General features: G+C 42.7%; 1 protein-coding gene across 1 annotated transcript; it reads right to left on the bottom strand.

The window, feature by feature from the left end:
• Window positions 1–14919: 14919 nt before the first annotated feature.
• OSR1 (odd-skipped related transcription factor 1) lies at window positions 14920–22964 on the bottom strand. Its single transcript, XM_057390400.1, has 3 exons — window positions 22897–22964; window positions 16707–17399; window positions 14920–16172 (listed from the first exon to the last, which is right to left on the bottom strand). Exons 2-3 carry the CDS (start codon window positions 17351–17353, stop codon window positions 16037–16039), a joined length of 783 nt encoding a protein of 260 aa, XP_057246383.1. The 5' UTR covers window positions 17354–17399; window positions 22897–22964; the 3' UTR covers window positions 14920–16036.
• Window positions 22965–23533: the final 569 nt, after the last annotated feature.

Here is a 23533-nt window from a genome sequence, read left to right as displayed (position 1 = left end):
GCTTAAGGCTTTGCCTCACTTTTACACTGTTTTTAGGGAAACTGCAGAATTCAAGAACGAGCACTGCAATTTCCAGCAATGACAAAGTATTTTTGCATGGCCTAATATTTTCTGTGGTAACTAGATGCTCAGAAGAAGCATCTGTATCAACACCAGGAACATCAGCGCAGACAGACCAGGAGCTGTGAATGTCACTTGAGGCAGCTCCACTCCTAACACGGAGCATCCTGCTGGAAATGCCCAAATCTCCCAAGGAGTSTGGATGCAGCTCTGGCATCTGGGTATTGATGGAGAGGAGCAAAGGATGTCACTGAACTTTGTCAATCTGTTACACAAAAGCCCTGACTGAAGGAGGCTGTTTTACACTTTCCCAGTCTTTCTTAAGCGTGTGTGACCATGAGGAATGAAGTCTCGCCTAGCAAAACAGAAATACTGCAGTGCTTGAATAAAGAATCCTGGTAAAATCAAGTCCAGGAGAAACTGCTGCTCCAATGCTTTCTGTGGTGATTTTGCAATTGATCTCAACCTCATAGGGACTTTCCTCGTTGGTTAAGATAAATGAGGTCTGCGGAAAGTTCTTTGAAGGTGACAGACATTTTATGGACAAAATAGAACTTGAAGACCATATTTGGTCTTTTTGGATTTTTTTCTAACATGCAAACTAATTTACTAGATTAAACCACATTAAAAATAAATCTTTCCATATACATACTTTTAAAATAGCATATTACCATGTCTTAAATTACAAATACATCCTTCTTGTGTCTTTTTTTTTTTCCTTCAGGGCTACATCTACTACTTATGATGGTGTCTTTYGTCTACATTTGTATTTTGTGACTTTCACAGGAGCAACTGATTGCWGCATTCACAGTGATTTATGTGCAAAGGGAAGCATATTCATATTAAGCATATAATGAGAGCCCTGGAACATTAGTTTACATTTTTCTGGCAATCACAGTGGCTTTGGCAACAGATTTTAGATGACCTTGACATTCACATCTAAAACACATGCGATAGCCAGCCTCAGCCTTCACCCAACCGTTGATCTTTTAAAACAGTGAACATAAGATAAAGATCTGTTGTGGTTCTCTTCTCAGCTCTCCATAACATTTCATAAATAGGTCAGTTTTAGCATGTTTATATAAATTGATTCCCCTTCTGGGAATGCTCGGCTGTGATAAACAGTTCTCTCCAATTAGTTTGGGGTTTTTGCTTTTTTTTTTTTTTTTTTGTTTATATTTTTTTGTTTAATTTTGGGGTTTTTGCTTTTTTTTTTTTTTTAATAGTTAGGGATTACTATTACAGCTAAAAATATTTTGAATGTAAGTATCTGCTAAGTCAAGAAAATGTTTTCTGTCTGATAGTGACAGATGAACTGCAAATGCCCGCTCCTGTTCACTTTAAAAACAATATTTCAATCTCTATGCATGGGGACATCACCTTTTTGCCCATACGCAGCAAAATGAAGATCTAATGGGCAGCACAGAACCCACTACCATGAGCCATTTTATCCATAAGGAAGGAATTATTGAGGCCAGTGAGGCTTCTTTGGTCCTTAATCCCTGAGTTTAACAGACRTCTACAGGATCAACTCTGTTTTGTCATATTTGCTTTAGAAGTCATTCTGTTGGCTTACAGACTTGTACATTCCTTTAGATGTCAGCCATGATTTTAATTCTCATTAATAACCCATTTTATTTGTTTTCTTTGTCAAGTCCATTTCTAGAAACAATTTGYATGGAATGTCATGTCAGCTGGTAAAGCAGTCATCCAATAACTTTCATCAGCAGTGAGTGGCACAAGATGAATAAGAAGATGTAAGAAATTGTAATAATTCATCACACAGGACACAGTGGCCATCTGAGTTTTTGGCCATTATYATTATGCATTTTGATGATTCTATCTTTTTCCAGAATACTTAGCAGAAAGATGGTGACAAATCTGTGCCTTTATCCGACTTTATCATACCATTGAAGCCTGAGGGGAGACAGAGGTTCTGATTGAGTCTAGSTCTGCTGCTCACTTTGTGGTAGGTTAGGTCTGACAGCGATGCAATCCCTGAGACATGTCAATTTAATTTTGTGTGTCTAATGCACATGTTGCCAATTACAGTGGTGTGTGATGTCTTTCGTGGGAGGAGGTCTTTCCCTCTCCCACAGGGTGAACATGCTAAGGATAAATTTTGCAAAAGCATTTTTTTTAAATCTGGGCTTAGTCATGTCTTAACTGCCCACATGAATGGGGGAASATCATTCAAAGATTGTTTCTGACTCTCTAGAAATGAGATTCCTCTCCCTCTACTCTTTTATCCRGTCTCTCAGCATTAGTGCACTCAAACACCCAGGGAACAGAGCAAAACCTCCAGGTTTTGAGATGGACTTCAGTGCTGATGTGGTTGTACTGTCTCAAACAAGCAAGGAACTTCAAATTYCATTTGCTAGCACTTCAGGACCACACTCAAAGGAAACAAAAATTCCAAAACAGGCTCTCAAACAAGGGTTCAGACCCAGTTGGTACTATCCAAGATTAGTGTCCAAGTCAATGTTAGATGCAGGACAGCTTCTGACAGCACTTTTCCCTGGGAAGGACGAGGGGGTGACATTTTTCTAATCGAAATCTTCCAGCCCTAGGAAACAGTAAAAGGAAGTTCTGCCTAGCAGAGTGAGGCAAATCCTTTTCCAGAGAAACTGTGGTGATTACCTGCTGGGTGATTTGTTCATTGAGCAAATATCATACCTATTGCTTGTTTTATGTTCTCTATTCTTTCAAAACTTGGACTATTTTCCTCTATCCCTTCATTTCTGGAAGCCTCCTCTTCACCAAACTGGCTTCACAACCACACCAGAACCATCACAGATAGGACTCCAAACGAAACTTCCACCAGACTTCCTTTCAGCAGGAGGGTATAATCGTTGCTCATCTTCCTAAGCAATGTATTCATGGTACAACACCAATAATTCCCAATTTAAACACCGTCCTACAGACAACACAAAAGGTTGAAATTATTGCATCCCTAAGATTGGTGTTTCTTTAATGGCATGTGAGATAAGATATTTTTATTGTATGAACAAAGACTTTAAATTTTCATTTAAAGGGCTGGCACATCTGTTGCTTCAGAAGCATATTATCTAAAGAGCAAACAGCCATGGGCAGTCTGGATGTTACCCTTAAGCCAACACAAGAATTGAAGCTGGACTTTCTAGAGCTCAAACCTGCCATTTGACCTGTGCAATAGAGAAAAACAATAAACTTCTATGTGCAACATATATCTCATGCTCATGTCAGCCTGCACAGACATCTGCAGAACTCCTACAAAAATTAATTAAAACAATTTGYATTTGCACATAATGTAGATGAAAATTTGAAGATGTATAAGTAAAAACTTATATTGAAAATTCCATCAATTTTAAAGTGTTTTGTCCTTCATTTTCTGGTTGATTTTTGCAACAAAAGCCTGGGTGTGGACATTAACTCAAAAATAAATTTGGAACATTATGATTTGACTGTAAATCCTTCAGCATTTTTTGCTTCTGAATGCACARCTATTTGTTTGACCTTTGCAAGACACTACTCTGTGTCTGGAATTAAAGAAAAAAAGTAAGACATCTGGCTTCTGATTTGCTGACATGAGAGGAGAAACCAAGCACCATCCACCACCACATGAGTACAATAAGTTAAGCTTCACCTCTGTTGCAAAGCCTAACTCTAAACACTACACTTTCTCCTGCCAARTGACCCCTTCCTACAAGTTCCCAAGTTTCACAAGGAAAAGGGCAAGATGCAGACTATGTTCAAGTCCAACTTGAATCTGACCCAGTTGGAATAAGAGAAGAGAATAAATTGCCACCCACACACAGTTTGGAAGCAGGAAATAAAATTCAATTCAATTGTTTTATTTATGTATATTTATTTCTTTGTAAGTATCTGCATTGTCTATTACCAGAGAATGGGTGTCTGAGTGTTAGGCTGGGGAGAACACTGCAATTCATTTTGTATAGAAGTATACTTTTGCTATTTTCATTAATTAATATCTTTGAGCCACAATTTCCATGGATTTTGCTGGCATAATGGATTCAGACACCAGATTTAAAGGACCCATATGTGAGTATTTGTGGAACCCAGAACTGCAAAAATATTAATTGGAAATATTACTCACACATCTAATCAGGAAAATGGAATATTGCCAGGCAACCAGTCCAACCAGTGACAGTTTGAAAAGCAAATATTGGCTGTCCACAAACAATTTATGTAGCAAAGATCATTTGAACAAAATAAACACTAAAATACTCTCATATACTAAATATTTGTTCATTAATTTGACTAATTTTGTATTTTTTTAAACAAACATTCTGAATATATTTTTATTTTCTCCATTTTTGCCAAACTTCTGTTACAGATTGGTGCATGTAAGTTACAGACTTAAATACAAAGCCAAATAGTTTGTGGCTTGATTTGCTGTGCATAGAGAAACATCAGTGCTAAGTAAAAACAGTGGCTGATTTAATTAACRAGTTTTGATTCATTTTCTAATTCATCCTAGATCACAAATGCTGTTGATTTTGGTATATCTTCAAGACACTCTATTTAAAACRTTGATTTCACATGGGTAGATATGGGACTGTTAAATTGTCACTGTGAACTGTTTCCATAACAAAGAGATYAAAAATAAAAGAACACCAAAAAAAKTTCTGAATTTGAAATATTATGAGGTCGTCTACACGTAAAGTGAATACAAAATTTCCYTTTGGCAGATAAATCCTCACTTCACATCAGCAGAAAAGGTGGAAGAGTTCTGCTTAAGATTACCTCCCTCAATTAGCTTGCCAGGATTTTAAGGGATTAATCCTTCCCAAGACCCAAAAAGTCTTGAAACTCCCCCTGAAATAGTTGATGAAAAACTGTAAGCTCTACCATCTAGACAAGATGTTCCCCAAAGGTSCAAAATGGTGCATGGAGCCAAGGAGCCATGAATAATATATCTATTCATACATGAATGTTCAGGCRGGAATTACTGCCCTCAACAATGCCAATTTCAAGAGTGGTGCATGCTTTCAACAGGACTTGGTAGCCCTTGCTTCTGGCAGTAGCAACACACACACACACAAAAAAACAAATCCCAACAAATGGATACATATTATTTTGGAAATTGAGAGCCAAATGCAGTCTTAACCACCTTTCGGTGTTCATTTTTTTTTTTAATCAAAGGTACAAGTTATAAATTCAGGATGAGTTGTCTTAAAAGTCTTTTTTATGCAAATAACCCTAGGCAGAAGAAACACAACAGTATTCTAGATAATGCTCAAATATCACTATAAAGTAAATAATTTAACCTTAAATGTATTTAAGCTATATTTCTGCATGGGTTTTTTTTTTTTCATTTATGTGATGAAATTTTATTTATATAACTATGCCAATTTTTCTTGCAAAGGTGCTCCAGCATTTGAACTTCTTTGTAAACTGTTGACTTTCAATCTGTTGTTTAAAACTTCATACCTATGTTCCAATAAGTTATTCTGCCATGGGTATTTGAATCCAGATCAGGACAACAGCCTTTGTTAGGAATAAATTTATTTATGGTTACTTTAAGTCAAATGTGCTTATTTGCACTTTTCCTTCTTTTGTATTTGACACCAAAAGAGCAAAAATGAGGGGGGGACACTGAATTCTCCATGGAGATCTCCACCCATCATGTGAGAAATAAAATATTATTTACATGAGAGGCTATTAAAAATTGTTGATCCACTGAGATGTTTGATAACCAGTTTAACATTTAATAAACATTCCTTCCACAAGGAAAGAGAGAGMACATGAAGAAAACAGCATCTCAGAACTTTCTACATATTTCACATTGAAGTTGSTGAAAAGTACAAACAAATACATCAGTATTGTAATGAGAGCACGATACAGAACTTTCCACATCTCAGACTGACCTCACAGTCTTTTATGAGCATAAAATCCAAATGTAGGAACTTAAAATGCACTTTACATGACTTCTCTTACCCCAGCTAGAAATGGGCTAATTAATGTTTTGTGGTCCTRCAGTTTTCTTTCTCCATAGCTGGATTTTCATTACAGCAGTTGCTACATTGACTCATAGGGCTGAGTATCTGAATTAGGATTGGGGCCAAAAACAGAGTTGTTGGGCCACAGCTTCCTCTGCAATGTGGCAAACGATGCTTAATGCCTGGACATTTTAACATTAGTGAATCTGTGGCACTCTTTTATTCATAACAAAACTGTGCTGCTGACCTCGTTTTCTTGTTAAATTAATGGAAGTTGGAGAAACTAAAAAGAAAATCTTAGAGGGGTTTCATTTCTGTACCTACTTGGTTGGATCAGTAATTCCTTTTATTTTCATTTCTTTTCTCCTGGCTGTATAACCACTTGAATTTGTTTTAGATTATTTTCCTATTAACTAAAATTTCCCAAAGGTTCCTGGTATTTGCGTTCAGCTATTTCAGTAGCAGATATAACCTCGCACTGGATGCACCATCTAGTGAAACAATGAAGTTGTAAGGAAATCAGACACATGTTCCCTACAGATGTTTGACCTAAAGCATATTGGAGTTGCCAAATTCACCTTTGGGTCACACTCTTCCCCATCTGGAGATCTACAAACGCTGGGCCAAAAGCAAGGAGTGATTTATAAACTGGGTACCCTACCAAAATGAGCAATCATTAATTTAAGTGCCAAAATCAGTACCGTGAGCACTAAACACTTGCAGCCAACAAAGACTTTGGTTGGGATTTTCTGGCACTGTCTATCTCTGAAAAGTGGGACACCATGGGTTTGGTGCTTGCATGTTAATTTTAGAAGTCTGACTTTGGAATTCTGACCTTCAAATCCCTGTTCACACCTGCAGGTTTAGCCAAGCTTCTCTTGATACTTCCATATTCTCCACAGTGGCAGGAATTGGTCTGAGAATTATGCAGAGCCACGCAAACTTGCGTCCATCAGTTCTGCTTCTTTGTTGGGCCATGGAATTGCCCAGAAGAGGGGTTTGTTCTCTCCTTCAGTTCCTTCTGACGTAGCTCATTGCTCTCACAGGAATGCCAGCAGTTATGAGAGTTTGGTTCTTATGATGAACTTTATCTACTCATTCTACTTTTAGAACATCACTATTGAAGGGAATTTACCTACTAGGAGAATAGGACACTGTGCTCCATCCACCCGAGGCTGAAATGTCTGTCTGATTAAAATCATGATAACTGTATAATAGATAWTTCTCACAAACTCAGAAGACACAAAATTCCCCTGTGGTAAGGAATACAGGATCTCAGGAAACGAGACAAAATGTCTTAAACTGTGTTTGAGACTTAAACTCTGTGCCAGAGGAAAGGAGAAGGAGGTTTCATGGATCTCACAGACTCTGAGTAAATGGCATCATGCACTGAGTGCTTCTTCCTGTCTTTTTTATAATGAGAAATCTTTGCAGGAACTTAGTTTTATTTCCATAATGTGATAATCGAGCTGATACAGTTCAGTGGAAAAGTTGTGTTCCAGAATATTAACAACTCCATCTGATATCCCCTTCCCTTTTCTCCAGCAGATGGAATTGTTTTTATTATCCTTCATACAGTTTATRTACTTGATCAGGTACATTGGAAAGCTAAGGAAACTGAGACATTCATTTAAACATTTCCTTAGAGGTGCAGGAAAAAGGGAGTTTGATGAAAACACTGTGTCTCTGTGAATGTTCTCCCTTCCCCATTTTGAGAATCTAGTTTTCATTTTTGCAGCACTTTGAAATAGACTTATTAATCCACTGAGGGAAATAAACAGCTGGAAATAAACATTTCCCAACTGCTGGAGAGACACTGTTTCCTAAGCCATATCCAAGTGGTCACCAAATAAAAGCATAAGGGAAAACCAATTCTTGGCCTGGCTCTATGTCTGCGCTAATGAAGAAATCAACAGTAGAGGCGTGGGTGAGTCATTCTTCTTTAAGGATCATTAAATATCCAGCTTTTTAATTATTTATTGGTTGCTAAGACCGGGAGCCAACACTGTGCTCAGAGCTGTTCAGGGCAGCCTTCACCACACAGTCTAAATTTGGAATACCAGCAGTATCCAACAACTCACTGGATGTTYAGGAGACATCCAACAATGTACTTGAGGGGTGGTGAAAGCCAGAGATTTTTGTAAAGTGTTAGAGAAGTTGTTTTCCAAGCGAAGTGCATTTTAAGGAAGAACACAAAAAGAAGTACACAATAGACACCAAAAGAATTGACTGACAGTTCAAAGGCAAGTTGTGGACAGTGGCACATTCTTGATGGTCTGTGATTTCTCCTTCTGCCACAGATGATGTTATTTCTCATGTCCCTTTCAAGAACACTTACATAAACCCAGCTTCACATGTGCAAAAAATAGAGAGGGAAAAGAACCTGCAAGCATGTAGCCAATATTGTTTCACTCATAATACAAAATTTCCTATCTGAAGTGGGAAAAACAATCATCTTGGGGAAAATAAAGAATTTTGGTAAGGTTCAGATCAAATAATTCCAAAACCAAAATTAATTATTTTTTTTTAATTCCAAAACAAAAATAAGAGTGTGCAACTAGTTGTCCTACCACCATGCTCAGTTACAGTGAAACACCCCCTACAAGAAAAGAAACATCCTTAATACCTCATGACATTATGGCCAGCTCCATTAAGCCTTGAGCACTCCCCAGTGAGAGCAGCTGAATGTCAGACTGGAAGAGGCACCAGCGGGAGGCTGCAGGTGCTCTCTGCGTGCATCCAGGAAAGAGGAAAAAACCTGCACAACAGACATTGCTGTGCCTGGAACACTGAAGTGGCCTCGGCAGTCTGTGTAAGTTTGGGAAGGAACATGGGGAATTGTTATTCTTGAGGTTTGAAATTTTGAAATATGGCAGGTGAGGAAGGACAGCAGTATTGGGAACACTCTCATCAGCGCGGAGCTATTCCCAAAGAGTATTCCCACTGAGCATCCTTCTACCTTCTCACCTAAAGTTGAGATCTGATTTTACCTACTTTTATAYTTCCTTACCGGGAAGTTTTCTCCTCTATTCTCTGAAAACATACCTGAGACTTTTTTTTTTTTTTTAGCCTAGTACTGAACTCCTGGAGAATGAATAGATAAAAAGCAAACCTCAAAAGAATTTAYAAGACATATACAAACTGAAATATCTTCACATACATTTGGAAGAAAGCCATGTTGTGTCTGGACAATCCTTGAAAGGATAAAAAAGTTGTTAAATAGATTAGTCATTCACTCATAAAATACTATTTGAACAGCTCTGGTTTAAAACCAAAAGGCCAGAGAGAGAAAAGGTGTCATGGTGAGAGAAGGCTGGAAATTATGTAGTTGTTTGAAACAAGTGAAGAAAGCAAGAGGACGAAGAGATGAATTAATTCAGAGACTTGGAAAAAGAAAGATTTGTAGTGAATTTCATTCTGGAAGACACTAACTTGAGCTTGATGAAGAAGACCAGAGGGAAGCAAAATAAAGGTCAGATTGAAATAGACATTATATCCAGTGATTTGACAAATAAAAATATTTTTCAGCAGCATATAGGCAAATTAAAATAGAGCTGAAAAAGAGGCAGAAACACAAACTGAGATGGGCAGGACAAGAATTCTATCAACATGGAAGAAGAAAAAAGATGAGAGGAAGGATAATTAGTAAATGTGAATTAAAAAAAAAAAAAAAAAAAAAAAAAAAAAAAAAAAAAAAAAAAAAAAAAAAAAAAAAAAAAAAAAAAAAAAAAAAAAGCAAAAGAAGCAATATTACCTGAGAAATAGAAATTGAAGAAGGAAAAAAATGAGAAAAATTGAGCATCAAGTCTCTAGTACAAGTTGATATATCCTGTTGAAAAGCTAGTAACAATTTTTTTTTCTTTCACTCCTGTTTGAAATACAGACTAATACAGACAGAAGGCAAAGTGGTAAATTGAAACTTAGGAAAATTAAAAATAAACAAAAAAGTGATAGTGGGTCTCAACAGTATGTGTTTTGTGGCTGCATCAAAACAATTACTAGGCCTAACTCACAATTTCTGCTGTAAAACTATAATATCTCCATTGACTCAGTCAAGTTATTGTAAAAGAGATAAACAAGGCCATAGACACAGATTTCATTATTCCACACATATAATGTAAAAACATTGAAAATTAAATGTGAGCTCCATACCTCAAAGATCTAGTAAAGACAGAAGACACGTTAGAAATCAGGAAAAGAGACATGACCTTCATCCCTTGAGAAACAGTTGAGGTGCCTCACATGACCAGAACATATATTCTGCTACTCAGCAATACAGTTCTCTGGCTGTTCAAGTGGATTTGTCCCGTAAAAGACGCAATAAGAATATGGAATAACCCAATCTTGTAAATAATTTAACTGGTAAATGGTGACCAACTCTGTAGACAACCTTAGAACTCGCTGACACTGATCAAACTATTGGTTTGTTTTATTGTTCAACAGCCACTGAGTCAGGAACTATAATGCCACTATAAACTTTTRTGTATGTTTGGTGCAATGTCTGACCCCAGTAAAGCAGAGGAGTGAGGTGTAGGGGGGTTCAGCACCAGCAGCCAAGTCGCAGGTGGAAGACAGAAAACACCTTTTTGGTGATCTACCACATTCTCAACCGGTGGATTTAGAGCCCCAGAGAGCAGCAGAGAGGGAGATGTTAACTGGAAGTGGCAGAGATGTATGAGCATGGCAGGGACCCTGGAACAGCCATGTCTGATAAAGGGTAGAGGGAACAGCCCCGGCACAGCACCGTGCTGAAACCACCACTCGGCTCACAGAACTCCTGTCAGTGTTCCCACWGGGCACTGCCCTCTGCCATGGCAACAGGAAAAGTCTGCTGGGGAGCCATGGGACGGTGCTGGAATGAGCTTATGGGCAAATACAGACTCCCATCAAAACATTTCAGAGCAGCTAGGTTGCTGTTTCTTTGAAGTTCTGCCGGATGCTGAGCACACTTCAGCTACTCGAGTTTAAATAAGGCAAACTTGACTGTGTCAAACAAGTCAATGGCTTTGCTTGTGTCTCCCATACTGAGAAGTGATTCTTCTTAAGGCAAGGGAAGCTTCTTCACTGCTGCAGCTCTCTGAGCAGTTAAATATGCATGTGGTCAAACTTGGTCCTCGTAAAACCCAATTGACTTCATTCAAAAAACTCCTATAAAGATGACTGATGTCATTGGAGTCCCACCAGGGATGAATTTGGCCCATGCCATTCCTCCTGTGTAGTCACTGGATAGGAATGTAGAGAAGAAAAGCATACTGGGCTCTAGGACTCCATCTCTCAACAAAACTGCCAGGGCTGGAAAAGAATTACACGTGAATATAAATTTGTCGCACACACTCCRTTAGATCACCCAGATCAGCCCCTGTTTCCAGCTGCCCATGGACGAATTGGAGTTTCTCCTTTCACTACTGAGGGTTGAGCAGGAGTTTCTACATGAGTGTGCCAAGTGTCTTGGGAGCAAAATCAGCAGCATTACCCCCAATTTGCACATGAAGAAACCGAAACAGGGAGCTGAAGTGATTTGCTTCAGCTTGCATGTGGTGACAGAGGTAGAAAAGGTATTGAAACTCAAGTACTTATGGCTCCTCGCCACTCAGGCCATGTATTCCTGTGATATATCTTTTTAATTTCCCTCTCCTTTCCCCATCTCCCTTCTCCCCTGCCCCCAACCCCATCCACATTGTCTCTAGCTACACAACTGGGAAGCTGGGATTAATCCATCCCTAGGGAAACTGGGATTAATATACAACTCATGCGGAACCTTTAAAAACCCAATGATTTGTGGTCCCCTTTTCAGAGGCACATGCAATCCGCAGCTGAAAAGTAACTGTTTGCTGTTCCACTGCACATTCTGAGAGAAGGTTTTGCTCTGTTTCATGAATGTGCACTGAAGACCCCATCTGACAGGATTTCTCCCTGCATCCAAAAAAAAAAAAAACAGGCTTGGTAGGCTATGCAGAATCAGGCTCTTGCGGAGTACTAACAGTTTATGGGCAGAAAAAGTATGACTGGAATGCAAAGGGGGGGAAAGAGAGAGAGAGAGATGTGCCAACACATCTTTATGTTTTCCTTCTGTAACTGGAAATGGTTAAAAAAAAGAATTAAAAGAAAAAAAAAATGTGTTTCCCTCATAAATCTTKCTGGAAGAGGCAACGAGAGTCAGGTGCCCGGCTTTTTACTCTTGCAAACTCCCATTCAGTGATGTTTTTATGATGAAAATGCAAAATTTAAAGCAACTGTGAAAACAGAATCAGCTCTCGATTGGCAGACGGAGGCCTAAGTAAGTTTTACTCACTGCATGAGTGTCAGATTAAAACTCATGCAAAGATAGAAAAGAAAAAGAGAGAAAGGGAAGGCAATTAATCATTTAAATTATTTGTGATCCTGATTCAAAAGGCATTTTTCCCATCTAATTCCTTTCATTTATTTTGGGGTTTAGTACAACTTATCTCTCCTGACTGTAGTGATTTCATCTTTACTTTTCTTTCCTTGGAATTGCTGAACTGATACTGCCTAGCAAAGTTCAAAACACTGGAGAGAACAGATGAACTGTCCCCCARTGTAGCTGGGAGCATAAGCAGATAGATAGCCTTTGTTAGCACGAGGGTAAAAAGGACTTTTTGGGAGGAGGAAATACACGTACACACGTTTAAGCATAGTACAAGTAACATTAAGAGGTGGTGTGTGCATCTTGTGCTCGGCATGCCCACGTAATTCTAATATATCTGTATTTCTAATTATGTCAGTTCTGGGGATTTTTTTTTTTTTCTTTTTTTAATTGCACATAAAAACGCAGGTCCAAAGAAATTCTTGGTAGTCAGATCACCAAGCTTCAGCTTTTCAAATGAAACGCTTCTCATGCCCAGCTGGGAGGAGCGGTTTCYGCACCTTTGCGACCCCGCGGCTCTAATGGTTCCCAGGAACCAGCTCCTGACACGGTTTCTTACCTCGCCACGGGTGTTTCAGTTTCCCGGCGCTAAGGAGACGGTGGAGCGACCGTGGGAAAGCCTCGGTGGAGTGACCTGAGTCCCTCCCTGTGGACACGACTCGGATTTCTGCCTCGCAGCTACGACTGAAAAACCTACTGGTTCCAAGCGACAGTGCCCTTTACTTTTCCCCTCCGTGACAAGATCCCGGGGACATCCCTGTTCCTTTGCTTGGTGCCAGGAGCGACAGAGAGGGCCAGGGAAGTTCATCGGGGATTTTCTCTGARTCTCCGCTTAGAAGCACGCGGGGGAGGATGAACTCCCCAGGCTTCAGGCTGCCCCTTAACGCCGTGTCAGTGCTCGGGGCTGCTGCTCCGCCCTCGGCGAGGAGCGGAGTGCGGTGCCCCTGGCCCGGCAGTGGCTGCCGTGTCCCACGGAGCGCTCCGGGGCAGCGACCCGCGCCAGGGGAAGGMGGCGGCTCCTGCGGGGTTTGCTCAAGGCAATCCCTCTAAACCCTCACGGAGGAGACAAMGCCTTCAAATTGCCTCCGAGAAAAGCTGCGGAGCAAACAGCCCGGCCCGCGCCGCGAAGGGATGGATGCTCCGCGCTCCAGCCGCGCTCCGCGCATGAGACGCCGGCAGAGTGGAGCGCAGGGCTCGTCCCGCCCTCCTCCCGCGCAGGACCGGCCCGGGCTGCCTGCAGGTTACTGCGGACTGCACCCCGCATCCCTCGCTTGCTGCTTTTCAGATRCCTTTTTTCAGATGCCAGAACCAAAAATCTTCACGCGGTGTGGGAAGCGAGTGGCGGTGAGAAGCAAAGCCAAAGCAAGCCGGTTTCAAACTTTGCCCATGCTCCCATCCTGGATGCAGGCACAGGCGGCACTTCACACCCCGAACCCCCCGAGGGCCTTCCCATGTTGGGTCGGCAGCCCGTCCTGCGAGTGCCTTTTCATTAGTWACGGTGCGCTCGAATGGGTGCCCAATAAATAAGAGGGGGAGAGAGGTTTCTCCCCCCTCCCCTTACATTAAATGAGTTACAACCGCAAYTTTTTCCCTGTCGTCGATAGGATTCTTTGACCAAATAAAGAAAAAAWTACTAAAAGCGGCGGGGGGRAGGGRGAAGGAGCCGCACTGGACCGAGCKGTTGGCGTCGGTGAGCATCCGCACCCSGGCCGAGCATCCGCGCCGCGGCCGCGCAGGAGCCGCTGGGCAGCTCCGGTGTCACCTCTGCCGCATCGCTAATTTGAGAAAAAGGAGACTTCTCTTATCGCGGGGGGCACTGACTCGTGACGGGAGGAAGAAGGTTTAGGGTTTGCCGAGGGGACGGAAAAGGACGGCGGCAAGAGGCGCTTCAAAGGCTCAAGCGGATGCCCCAGCACTGAGCTCTCTCTCCCCCGTCTCAATCCAAAGAGGTTTCGCAGTGGAATAAACATCTCTGATCTAAGACAGCTGCCGGGAATCAAAGGCCGCCCCAATCAGCGCGGAACCGGCCGAAGATGTGACTGAAAAATGCTCGCCCCTGACAAACGCAGGGATGGGGGTGTGAAGGCGGCTCTCCCCTCAGCGCCTCCAGGCTCCGAGAGCAGCGACAGTTCACCCATTACTCATCTGATTTGTTTTATAACACTTCTGACACCTAATCTTATCAGCTAATACCCACGATTTAGTTACTCAAGACGATTTTTTTTTCCCTCACTAGCAGCAAAATTATTTGACTCTCTGCAGATCTGTTTACTCTTGTCAGCCTTAAAAAAAAAAAAAAATTAAAAAAAAAATAAAAAAAAAAAAGGAAAATTGAAAAAGGTGAAAGCTAATGCATAAAGGAAAGATCCGGACTTTCCAAGACTGGTAGAAAAACCACTGAGGAAATAACAACTTAACTAAGGAAAAACGATCAAAAAATAAATAGGTTCTGAACATTGACAAAGAGGGTTTACCGGCAAGAGATCAGAAACCAAATAAACGCATATATAGTCCATGCACACTTGCCTGTAAAATAACAATTTATTTTAATACTTAAAAACCACACACAATCCAGTGATAAATGTCAATTACCAATAATCAGCATAAAGTGCCAAACAGCCATACAACTTTTTTTTTTTTTTTTTTTAATAAACAGAACTTATTGGAATGTCTCTTAATTTGAATACACTGTTCAGAAAGCCAGCATTTAAAAAAATATGCTNTCAAATTGAGATTTGTTCTCTCACACCAGGACACACGAAGACTTTAAAGTACCACTAAAACTGTGTTGTGCATACCGTCAGTTTGATGCATTGCCATCTTTCTTTCCTCTGGGGTTTTTTTTTTTAAAATAAGTCCAGAAATTACAAACTTCCTCACAGCCCWCTAGACCACAAGGTAATAAAAAGGTCTCCATGTCACATGAACACTGATCTGTCCCAACACCAGGAACCCGTGGGTCTGAGATCTGGATGCGTTTTCTAACACATCATAGGACTCCCCACTTGAGAGACTTAGGTCATTTCCAAACATTAATTTTCTTCTCCTTTTCTGAAAACAAACTAGCAAATGAGATTTGCAAGTTGCCCCTCTCCTTGTCTTAATGGTGCTGTGATGAAAAACCACCGTTTCAGTTCTTAATCGTCTTCTGGAACTCTCTGTATTTCCTGAAGTGTAAAAATAAGAAGCTTTATACAGTCAAAAAAAAAAAAAAAGTATAAAACAAGAGTTTGGATTTTCTTAAGTAATACTTTTGGAAGCTACGATTTTGGTTTGGTTTTTTTGGGGGGGGAGGGGGAAGGAAGGTGGGGTTTGTCGAGGGCGTCTTGTGGGTTTTTGTTTGGTTTCSGAGAGATTCCTGTCCAACACGTGAGCACCACCTTTTGGCATAAAGTTTATCAAAGCCACACAAGTCAGCTAGCACTCTCTGTATCATTCATGTATATTTTAAATGCAAAATAATCTTTTCACCCACGATTTAGGAAGTTAATTGCTTGGACGGGGAATTGAAGGGGTGTGGATTTTGCCCTTTTAAAGTAGAAACAAAAACAAAGYACAAAGTCCAGTGCTCCCATCCTGAAAGTTTTGTTTCTGCTCTAGTTTTGGCGTAAAGTCTGAAGGGAAGGAAAAGTTCATAGAAGCTGCAGATTCAACACTTAAGTTTGGCAGGTTTCAGTTCCTTTACTTGCGTGTGCAGTGTCTTGTGGACCGCTAGTGTTCTGGACTGGCAAAATCCTTTCCCGCATTCTTGACACTTAAAAGGCTTTTCTTTAGAATGGATATATCTAGAGAGAAAAAAACAATTGAGATGTCAGAAATAACTAGCCTAAACTCAGCAGTGAGCTACCTCAGGGAGAACATGCTGGAAATTTCTTGCACCTACTGCTGAGACTGAGAGAGCTGGAGTGCAGCGCTTGGATAATTGTCTGTACGTGTGTGCGAGAGAGRGCAGCGTCAGAGGGTTATAGGGTGTCTTTCCTAGGGAAAACAAGCTCCTCTCTTACTTTTGGGTCATCAGACTGTGTGCCCTCTGAATGATGACAGAGGCAGAGGACATAAGATGATGCAAAAGAAGAGTGAAAACATCCGTAAAAGCTAAAAAGGGGCTGTGAAAGTTGTTTTTATGGAGAGAGTGAAGTACATCTCCCACAGCTTGTTACCTGGGCTCTTCCACCAGCAGTGAGCAGACAAAAAACTACAGGGAACAYTTTTGGCTGGATGGGTACTTGACCTATCTTACAAAAACCTTCATGAGTGAAGATGAGTAACCGGGAGAGTACAAATAAACAAGAAGAAAAGAGCAGAAGAAAAATAGTTACCTGTGATCCCTCAGGTGATCCTGTCTTCTGAAAGCCTTGTGACAAATGTCACATGTGTAGGGCCGTTCATCAGTGTGGGTTCTTTCATGGATCAAAAGGTTGTAGGACTTGGTGAAGTGCCTGCCACAGAATTTACACACAAACTCCTTCTTGGTTTTGGATGGTAGCCTTCCCCGCGTGGGTTTCTTTTCTGGAGAGAGTTTGGTCACCTCGAGCAAAGACCCCAGCCCTGCAGGTGAGCCCTGACTGTCTGCCTGTCCCAGTTTAGAGTGGTCCTCTTGCGTGGCAGCCACCGCTAAGTTGGCAAAGTCAAAGCGGGGTTTGGCTTTGAGGGCCATGTTGGTCGCCTCTTGCTTGGGCTGGATGACATGTGGGAAGAGCGGGAAGGTGGGCAGCTGGAACCGTGCATCCACCAGGCTGGAGACGCCGGGCACTTTGGAGAAGGAGGAGCGGGGCAGATGCATGGCAGGGTAGCCCAGAGTCCACTGGTGCAGGTGCACGGCGTGCAGGGCGCTGAAGCCGTAGAGGTTGGAGAGGTGCTCGGAGGGCACGGTGGGCAGCCCGTTGAACGCTTGCAGGAAGGAGTAGTTGGTGAGCTGGAGGGAAGGGTGAATAGGCACTGGGGCCGGCAGGGTTTTACTTCCCATGGTGGCCACTCAGGAGGAGGATCTTGGGAACACAGGAGGAAAATATCTGGAAAACAAAGATGGAAGGGGGAAGAGGGAGAGGTAGATTGATATGAAAACAGAAGTAGAAGGAATTTTGTACCTCACCCCTCATTAATGTCCTTCTCCAAAGCCACAGGAGGAGGCTGCCTTGGACTTGGAGAGGCCTGACCAGCTCTTTCCTGCAGGTGGATACCCAGATTCCCCCTCTCTCCATCTCTTACTTTCACACAAATACTGTATTCCATCCAAACCATTCACTTCCCAACAGCATCCCCTCCTAGGAGTCTTCCAATAATCTTTTACACAGCAAAAGATGCCATTTTGACCCACAAAGTTCAGGCATCTCCCAGTAATTTAAAATCCCTGCCTGGGTGACCTCAGCCTTCAGAAAATAGTAAGGTACTACCCATCTGTCTGCAGTAACTGCGTTTAGCCCTGACTATCGAGGTGATGAGGGGAAGGGTGTAGAGTTTTCTGCCCCTGGGCTGCTCAGCTCCCTGTGGTCTGACCTCAGCCAAGCCTCTGAGATGATGGAGGCACCTGGGTGCTCAGAACTGCATGTTCTCCCTTTTCAAAAAAAGAAAATAATTTTGGGAAAAAAAAAAAAAATATGGGAAAAATACCAGCGAAAAAAATACCTAATATGTTCTGGGAAAAAAAAAAATTAAAAAAAAAAAAAAAAAAAACAAAGAAGAAGAAGGAAAAGTAAGGGAAAATACTGAATTTGGGTGACAAATCTGAAGTTCCATTTGCTCTTCTGAGGGAGAAGTTCTGGCTTCAAGCCCACCTCCTAATCCAGGCAATTGCTTAATTAGAGCCTTCAAAAGGTAAAAAGACAAGGACTGGTGAGACCCTTCCATGGAGAACCCAGACCAGCAGCTGCAGGGCCACAGCCCTTCCATGGGCAGGGTGCCACCACTTTGGTCTGTGTTTCAGGGTCCTGCCAAGCCCCCAGCCCCTCTTCTGACCAGATCCCTACCCGGCCCACCCCACAAGACAGAAGGGAAAATGCTACAAGGCAGCAACATGGATGCACATCTGGTCCAGTCTGAAAATCCAGCCCCAGCTGCTGTCAACCATTTGGCAGGAGATGCCTCCCGAGGGTGTCGGTGGGGATGCAGCTTCTTCCCATTGTGGGTGTGAGAGAGCACCCTCAGCTCTTGAAAGCGTCACATCCCTGCAGTCCAGAGAGCCTCTTCCTTACTCCACAGTCCTCAACTTATACTCACTTTCCCCTTAGTCCCCTCAAATCCCCTCTGGGCTTTGCCTTCTGTGCAGCCAGAATCCTCACAGGTTTGCTACAAGGTTCCCACAGGATTCTCATAGGCTCTTCATAAGATTCTTGTAGGGTTCCTGCTGAGTCACTGAAGGTTCCCCCAAAAGATCCCCACAGGGGACTCTGACAGGATCCTCGCAGTGTTCGGACTAGAGTTGTCCCCGTGTGAGGAGTAAAGCCCCTTTGGAGAAAKGGAGGCAGCGAAGTACAGTAGAGCAGTAATTGTCCCTCTGAGCTGGAAGTCTGGGGGTGTGGAAACTCGTGGTGGAAGAGGTCTAAAGACCAGGGAAACAAATCTGATTTATATGTGYGCTGTTGCCTGGAAAGAGGAGCTGYGGCTGGGAGGGTGTGAGAGGGAGAAGCTTGCTCTGAGCAGCTCTATACTCCAGGCCCACCTTTCACTCTGCTTTACATAAATCAGCAGCAGGAAGAGAGACTCAAACCTTAGAGGAATTCCACCGCAATGACCCAGAATAAGAGATTGTGGCATTTTTTGTTTTTCATTTGGATACATTTCAGATAGCGACTGATTGAAAAATGCATACATTATAATCTCTATTCTCCTCCCTTTCTTCTTATTTTCCCTCTTTGGGTTTTTTGGGGTTTTTTTGGTTTATTTTTTGTTTTGTTTTGGTGTTTTTTTACGGTTGAAGGTCGTTCCCACCTCTCCATCTCCCCACAGATTTTTCCTCCCACCGAATCCCCCTCGCCGCTTTTCTTTTTTTTTCGGTTTTTTCATAAACGATTTAAGGCTGTTGAACCAACCAGACTGTTTTGTTGCTCTACTGGGGATATACTTTTATTTAGTTAGTGTTGCCTATACACTAAGAATGTCCACATCACAGCACAAATATCTCAGCTGGCRACCCCGAGAACAAAGTGCACAGAAAACACTCTTATCCTCTCGCCTGGGTACCTGAAAATGTCTGTTTCTGACACTCACAAGGGCTCCATGTCTGTTTTCCTGTCTAGGTAGTTCTGGACCTCTCAAACATGAAACACGCTATTGCAAATGGAGTTTATCCCTCTTTCTTTCTTGGTATCCATAGAAAATATTTAATATGGAATATATAAGCTGAGAGAAACTATGTCACTGTGGGTAAATTCTTGCTCAGTAACATTTTAAATATTCTCTTTCGATTTCCCCAATAAAGAACAAGGCACAAACCAGGGAAAAATACAGACAGGTCATAATAGCATCCATTGCGCCTGCAGATTTTTTGGTTTTGCTAGGGCAGCTCTGTTAAATTTTTAAAAATTAAAAAAAAATTTAAAAGGATGAAAAAGAAAAGGACAACAAGGGTGGGGAAAAAAGAAAGCAGAAAAAAAAAAGAAGAAAAAAGGAGGTGGGAGCAGAGTATTCATGTTACTACACGTTTCTTGGCACTTTTCCCGAAATGTAAGCTACGCTTTCGCTCTGTATGACCGGGATAGTCAAAAATATAGACGAAGAGCAGGATATTTTATAAAGTCCCCTCACTCCGGGACATCAAAGCAAACGTGTTTCATAGTGTARTAACTCTCTGGTCTCCCGCTTGCCCGCAGAGAGATCAACGTTTCTTTGATTTCGGTGTCACCTCCACCTTTAATTCTGCTTCATGTAAACAGATCGTTATCGGCTCTTCTTTTTTATTTTTTTAATTTTTTTTTACAGAAGAAGACCCCGAGAGTTCTCTGCTTGAATTCCCCCATTGCAATAAAACTGTGCSGTGTTTTCTTTTTTAACACAAAGTAGCTCGGTGAGTAATTAAGAACAAACCACTTGTGTTCTGACTGAAACAAAACCCACTCATGCCAAGATAAATTTACCCTGCAAAATAGGATCATAAACTTGAAAGACTACATCTGTCTCCAGCTTTCTTACCCTTTGTCCTGAGTGAAGATACGGTAATGCTATTGTCCAGTTGCCACTGTTTTAAGACCATTGCAATCTTAACCTTCCAAATTAAATTATATCTACTCTATATGCCTGGAAAAAAAATCTACCCGGGTTTCTGCTGGTAGCATAGCAAGAGGAGAAATTAAATGTATTTTTAAGTAATCTTGTGGCTAGTCGGTATTTTTCCTTTCTACATTGAATTATCAATTTCCGATGTGTCCTTTGAAAGGGATATTTGTTACATTAAATACCTGACTCATAAATAATGAGGTTTGGTAATTAGTTCCACATGGAAGAATGGAGGAGGTAAATTACCCTGAGAACGTTGCTTATTTTTACAAACATGATAAAGTGGCGGGCATAAAATGATGCATTCTTGCGAGAGCCTCAAACTACAGCCATCAGGTTCATCTGTCAAAAAAAAGTTCCCCAGTTTTGCCTGATTTTTTTTTTTTTTAATTCTGGTAGCTCTGCAAAGCTGCACACATCAGCGTGCAACAGTGTGCCACCAGGTCGGTGGCAAATAATTTTGTTCCCTTTGAGGGAACGAAATTTTCCCTTCCTAAAGTTAAAGCTAGGAAATGGAGCTTTCAAGTTATCTGTGTTTGGGATACCAAGTGGAAAGGGAATCAAACTGCCCTTTCGCTCTGCATTATTCGAGCGTGGTGCTCTTGTGGAATAAACTGCATTGTTCAGCACAGATTTATTCAAAGTATTAATGAAGTGTGCAGAATCTATTAAAGCAGGTTTATTCGGGGCTAATTGAGCGTGAAAGAGTTAATTGCTAACATTAATGAGGACTGGAAGGACTCAGTCAGCATGTGCCTTGGATATCTCCGCTCAATCCTTATAAAATCATCATTCACATTTTATCACGAAATCGGTGTTGACAAGTCTCCCCAGACCACCACTGCGAGCGCGGGTGAATGAGATCGGCTTTTGTCTCTCAAATAATAATAATAAATGATAACCGAGTGCACCAGCGATCGCTACACTGCCCGGGGCAATCTTTATCCGAAACAGCAAAGATCCCCGCGTTCGGCCCCTGGAGCGACWGTGGCTACGAGGCCACGGGCGGGAGCGCAGCCCCACGGCGAGCGTGGGTGGGTGCCGCGGGACGGCCGCAGGGGCCAAGCTCCTCCACCTTCCCCTGCAGAAGTTTTTAGGTAGGTTTGGGACTACTGTGTGTGCACGTTTGCAATCCCCTTGGGCGCTGAAAGGCCCCCAGSACAAGATTCACCCTCGCTTTCTCCCCAGAGAAATGTCCGGTGCCTCCCGTGCACAAGAGCAAATCGTTCTTCCCGGCCAAAAGGAGAGATTTTTTTCGCCTCTGTACTCCTCTCTTCCCACGGTCAGAGCACGCACAGCCGCGGGTGGGGGGCAAAGCTTTGCGGTGACAGCGCCAGGGGCAGGCGGGGCACGGCGGAGCATCCCCAGGCCCGGCCGCCCTCAGCCCGGCTCGCCGCGGAGCTGCAGCCCCGGAGCCCGAGCCCGACACTGCCTTTGGGGTCGGGCTGCTTTCTCAGCTGAACTGGACTGCACCTGTCCGGGACTCGACCCTCACCTTCCTGCCTGGCTCGAGATTTACCGAACAATTCATGCGGCGCTACGATAATCTCCAAAATGCTCTGTTTTTACAGTTTCCCTTCCAAAAGCCAACTATAACAACCAAACTCTAATCCTCGGCTTTGCACTGACACTTTATAGGCTCGGCCTCGAGAGAAGCTAACTCTCCCTGCTCTGAAYTTGTTTCGATCTACTCAGACAAATATAAACATCAGGTTCATTTCTATTATGGCCTTGGGAAGGAATAGAGAAGGCTCCTCGAATCCTAAAACACTGGAGTTGCAAGAAAAGGAAAACAAAATAAAAAAAAAAAAAAAAAAAAAAAAAAAAAAAAAAAAAAAAGAAAAAAGAAAGCTGGCAGAAATAATGAGGAGAAAGAAAAGAAAAAGAAAGAAAAAAAAACAGTAATAGAAAGGAGAAAAGCTGGAAGTTCAAGTCCGTAAAGGACATGCAGGCTTCTGTTTTGCTTATATGTGTCATTTTTAGGTCGGTTTAAAAACACTGCTTCTCCGCAAGGGGGGAGACACAACTTTGAAAGGGAAGGACAGATCTTTAAATAGCATCAAAATATCCGAGACCCATGTGAAGGCTTACCCCAGCCCTCCGCCCGCCCCAAAGAGAACAGTCCTTCTCACGTGAACCGCAATTTCCACGCTTCTGCACCATCCAGGGGATGGTGGGAGGAGATGGGGGCAAAGAAAGAAAGGAGGTAGAGTAGAGTAAGTGTTTGAATCGGTAACCCCAACCCCCGAGGCTTGGCAAAACAAAAACCAAACAGAATGAGTTGTTCTTTTTATTTACCTAATCCCGATCTGTGCTCCACCGCTGGCAGCAGTTAAAAGATCCTGGGCTAAATTGGAGCTGGCAAAATAAAATAATGGAAAAAAAAAAAAAAAAAGTGAAAAAAAAAAGAAAAAAAAGGAGGTTGGGCTAGGTCAGTGTCTGTGCTGGCCCTGGGGGGCACAGCTCACCCCACCCACCCCACTGCTCCTCCAGCGGGTACAGGCAGATCCGAGCGGGGCCAGGTGTCCAGGTGCTCCGGCCGGCGGGGCCGGAGGTGCTCTCCCTGCTCCTGCTCCCGGAGCCGGCTGCGTGCGCTGGAGAGCGAACGCGCCCGGGAGTAGTCGCGCTCAGACTGAACCGATCCCTTCCCTCCTGCCTCCTCCTTATTTCAACCCCCCCTCCCAGCTCCCCCCTCAACCTCCCACCGCACTCCGGGCATGCGCACGCCGGGAGAAAGTTTCTGGCTKGGAAGAACCAACTTTTCAACCCGCTTCTCCCGGAGGCGCAGCAGCCCGGGGCTCGCAGCCCTCAAAACTTCTCATCTCGCCCCCCCGCCCCGCTCCCGCAGCCTCCCCCGAAGCATCTCCCCAGGGTCCGCTGCTCTCGGCCCCYGAGCGGAACGTCCTCCCGGGGGCCTGGGGGGTTCCCTGCGCGG

The sequence above is a fragment of the Malurus melanocephalus genome, unplaced genomic scaffold (assembly GCF_030028575.1).
Source record: "Malurus melanocephalus ecotype Western Australia unplaced genomic scaffold, MMel_1.1 scaffold_26, whole genome shotgun sequence".
In the NCBI taxonomy this organism is placed as follows: Eukaryota; Metazoa; Chordata; class Aves; order Passeriformes; family Maluridae; genus Malurus; species Malurus melanocephalus.
Note: the sequence above shows the minus strand (reverse complement) of the source record. Positions and strands in the feature narration are given on the sequence as shown.

Coding starts and splice junctions, on each gene's coding strand:
- OSR1 (XM_057390400.1), bottom strand. CDS start 17,353: ATGGGAAGTAAAACCCTGCCGGCCCCAGTGCCTATTCACCCTTCCCTC. Junction 16,173..16,706: donor GATCACCTGAGGGATCACAG/GTAACTATTTTT, acceptor TTTTCTCTCTAG/ATATATCCATTCTAAAGAAA.